General features: G+C 48.9%; 1 protein-coding gene across 1 annotated transcript in view; it reads right to left on the minus strand.

Annotated features, from left to right (window-relative positions):
* ush (Zinc finger protein ush) overlaps positions 1–2,193 on the minus strand; it is a 141,180-nt gene extending 138,987 nt beyond the window's left edge. The window contains exon 1 of the mRNA XM_070092928.1: positions 2,087–2,193. Coding sequence (XP_069949029.1) covers positions 2,087–2,126 — 40 coding nt within the window. The 5' untranslated portion in view covers positions 2,127–2,193. The remainder of the gene's footprint in view (positions 1–2,086) is intronic.
* Positions 2,194–4,239: the final 2,046 nt, after the last annotated feature.

The raw sequence follows: 4,239 nt of genomic DNA on the forward strand, positions 1-4,239 counted from the left end.
GCTCTACACTGGATGATACGGCCTGAGAAAGCTCTGCACTTGATGATACAGCCTGGAAAAGCTCTACACAGGGTGACAAAGCCTGAGGAAGCTCTACACAGGGTGACACAGGCTGAGAAAGCTCTACATTGGATGATACAACCTGAGAAAGCTCTACACTGGATGATACAGCCTGAGAAAGCTCTACACCGGGTGACACAGCCTGAGAAAGCTCTACACAGGGTGACACAGCCTGAGAAAGCTATACACAGGGTTACACAGGCTGAGAAAGCTCTACACAGGGTGACACAGCCTGAGAAAGCTCTACGCAGGGTGACACAGGCTGAGAAAGCTCTACACTGGATGATACAGCCTGAGAAAGCTCTACACTGGATGATACAGCCTGAGAAAGCTCTACATAGGGTGACACAGCCTGAGAAAGCTCTACACCGGGTGACACAGGCTGAGAAAGCTCTACACAGGATGACACAGCCTGAGAAAGCTCTACACAGGGTGACACAGGCTGAGAAAGCTCTACACTGGATGATACAACCTGAGAAAGCTCTACACTGGATGATACAGCCTGAGAAAGCTCTACACCGGGTGACACAGCCTGAGAAAGCTCTACACAGGGTGACACAGGCTGAGAAAGCTCTACACTGGATGATACAGCCTGAGAAAGCTCTACACTGGATGATACAGCCTGAGAAAGCTCTACACTGGATGATACAGCCTGAGAAAGCTCTACACTGGATGATACAGCCTGAGAAAGCTCTACACCGGGTGACACAGCCTGAGAAAGTTCTACACAGGGTGACACAGGCTGAGAAAGCTCTACACAGGATGACACAGCCTGAGAAAGCTCTACACCGGGTGACAGCCTGAGAAAGCTCTACACCGGGTGACACAGCCTGAGAAAGCTCTACACAGCTGCTGGTACAGAGTCGTCCCTGCCAGACACAACTTCCCACCACTGCTGGTACAGAGTCGTCCCTGCCAGACACAACTTCCCACCACTGCTGGTACAGAGTCGTCCCTACCAGACATAACTTCCCACCACTGCTGGTACAGAGTCGTCCCTACCAGACACAACTTCCCACCACTGCTGGTACAGAGTCGTCCCTACCAGACACAACTTCCCACCACTGCTGGTACAGAGTCGTCCCTGCCAGACACAACTTCCCACCACTGCTGGTACAGAGTCGTCCCTACCAGACATAACTTCCCACCACTGCTGGTACAGAGTCGTCCCTACCAGACACAACTTCCCACCACTGCTGGTACAGAGTCGTCCCTGCCAGACACAACTTCCCACCACTGCTGGTACAGAGTCGTCCCTACCAGACATAACTTCCCACCACTGCTGGTACAGAGTCGTCCCTACCAGACACAACTTCCCACCACTGCTGGTACAGAGTCGTCCCTGCCAGACACAACTTCCCACCACTGCTGGTACAGAGTCGTCCCTACCAGACACAACTTCCCACCACTGCTGGTACAGAGTCGTCCCTGCCAGACACAACTTCCCACCACTGCTGGTACAGAGTCGTCCCTACCAGACATAACTTCCCACCACTGCTGGCACAGAGTCGTCCCTGCCAGACACAACTTCCCACCACTGCTGGTACAGAGTCGTCCCTGTCAGACACAACTTCCCACCACTGCTGGTACAGAGTCGTCCCTGCCAGACATAACTTCCCACCACTGCTGGTACAGAGTCGTCCCTGCCAGACATAACTTCCCACCACTGCTGGTACAGAGTCGTCCCTACCAGACACAACTTCCCACCACTGCTGGCACAGAGTCGTCCCTACCAGACACAACTTCCGACCACTGCTGGTACAGAGTCGTCCCTACCAGACACAACTTCCCACCACTGCTGGCACAGAGTCGTCCCTACCAGACACAACTTCCCACCACTGCTGGCACAGAGTCGTCCCTACCAGACACAACTTCCCACCACTGCTGGCACAGAGTCGTCCCTACCAGACACAACTTCCCACCACTGCTGGTAAACCGACTTGTGGTAGTCACACAAGGTGTGGCAGCGGCGCTACACTGGGGGGGAGGGGTAGTAGGGGGCGAAATGTGCCATTGTAGGACTTACTTTTAAGTGGCTTGGGGTTGCTCTGCTTCCTGCGCGACATGACACATGGGTAGCACGCGCTACGACACTCCCAGGGAGCACATGACACACTCCGCACTCCACAAGTACCAACACACTTCTGACTCTCTTCCTAACTTTAGGACCTACCCACTTTGGGCGGTGCTCCGCCCACCGCGGCGGCGTCACTAGTCTCCGCCCACTTGTGGGAGGGTTAGGCTCTGCCCCCTTCTGTCCATGACGTGGCGGGTTGGGCTCTGCAACCACTGGATTGGTGATTGGGAGGCCAGGCTCCGCCCACAATCCGTGACGTCACGGCTATGCTCCGCCCCTGTATGGGTGGTTTGGCAGCCAGGCTCCGCCCCTTAGTCAGTAGCAGCCGTTCAAACTCCGCCCCAAATCCATGACATCACGACTAAGCCCCGCCCTTAATACATGAACGTCACCTAAGCTCCGCCCCAAATCCATGACATCACGACTAAGCCCCGCCCTTAATACATGAACGTCACCTAAGCTCCGCCCCAAATCCATGACATCACGACTAAGCCCCGCCCTTAATACATGAACGTCACCTAAGCTCCGCCCCAAATCCATGACATCACAATTAAGCTCCACCCCGAATCCATGACATCACGACTAAGCTCCACCCTTAATACATGTACGTCACCTAAGCTCCGCCCCGAATCCATGACATCACGATTAAGCTCCGCCCTGAATCCATGACATCACACCTAAGCTCCACCCTGAATCCATGATGTCACACTTAAGCTTCACCCTGAATCCATGACGTCACACCTAAGCTCCACCCTGAATCCATGACATCACACCTAAGCTCCACCCTGAATCCATGATGTCACACCTAAGCTCCACCCTGAATCCATGACATCACACCTAAGCTCCGCCCTGAATCCATGACGTCACACCTAAGCTCCACCCTGAATCCATGATGTCACACCTAAGCTTCACCCTGAATCCATGACGTCACACCTAAGCTCCACCCTGAATCCATGACGTCACACCTAAGCTCCGCCCTGAATCCATGACGTCACACTTAAGCTCCACCCTGAATCCATGACGTCACACTTAAGCTCCACCCTGAATCCATGATGTCACATCTAAGCTCCACCCTGAATCCATGACGTCACTAATTAGCTCCACCCCTATGACATCATCAGCCGTACAAATGACGTTAATATAAATTATAGGCCTTTAGTAGAATGAATTATAGTTTTTAATGAGTCGAAATACGTCTAAAATGGTAATCAGAAGCGAGAAACATTGCCCTTAAGGACGTAATTAGCAAGAGATGTGAGAAATAAGGAAGAGTATGATTGATGACGTCACTACTTAGCTCCGCCTCGATGACGTCATCAACCCTCCAGGCGGCGTTACTATAAATTATACCATTAATGTAAATTATACCAGTGTATTATCAATTATAGCTCCTAGTGAGTGGAAATAGAATTAAAACAATATTTACGAGTGGGAAACAACTCTGTGAGGGAGATAATTAGTGAGAAATGAGAGAAACGGTGGGTAGGACCCATGACGTCATCAATCCTCTATTTATTGACGTAGTTAATATAATTTACTGGCTATTATTGATGTTAATTATAACTTTTAATAAGTCAGAATAAATTTAAAATAATAACTGAAAGTGAGAAACATGACTGTAATGCCGTAATTATTGAGGAAATGAGAGAAATAAATGAATGTTATTGATGACGTCACTACTTAGTACCCATTCCTATCTATGACGTCATCAATCCTATAATCATAGTTGTTGTTAATATGAGTTACAGACCATATTAATGTGAATTATAGCATCTAGCTAGTAGGAATAAATAAAAAACAATATTTGAGAGTGAGAAATACGGTTATAAGACCGTAATTATTAAGAAAATGAGAGAAATAAGTGAGAGATTGATGACGTCACTACTTAGCTCCGCCCCTTATCTATGACGTCATCAAACCTCGAGATAAAGATGTGGTTAATATAAGTTATAGATTATATTAATGGTAATTATGACTTCTGAAGAGTTGGAATAAATCTAAAATACTAATTAAAAGTGAGAAACATGGCTACAAGAGCGTAATTATTGAGAAAATAAAGAAATAAGTGAGAGTGAAATCGATGACGTCACATGTAAACAATC

This window comes from Cherax quadricarinatus, chromosome 3 (assembly GCF_038502225.1).
Source record: "Cherax quadricarinatus isolate ZL_2023a chromosome 3, ASM3850222v1, whole genome shotgun sequence".
NCBI classification, from domain to species: domain Eukaryota; kingdom Metazoa; phylum Arthropoda; class Malacostraca; order Decapoda; family Parastacidae; genus Cherax; species Cherax quadricarinatus.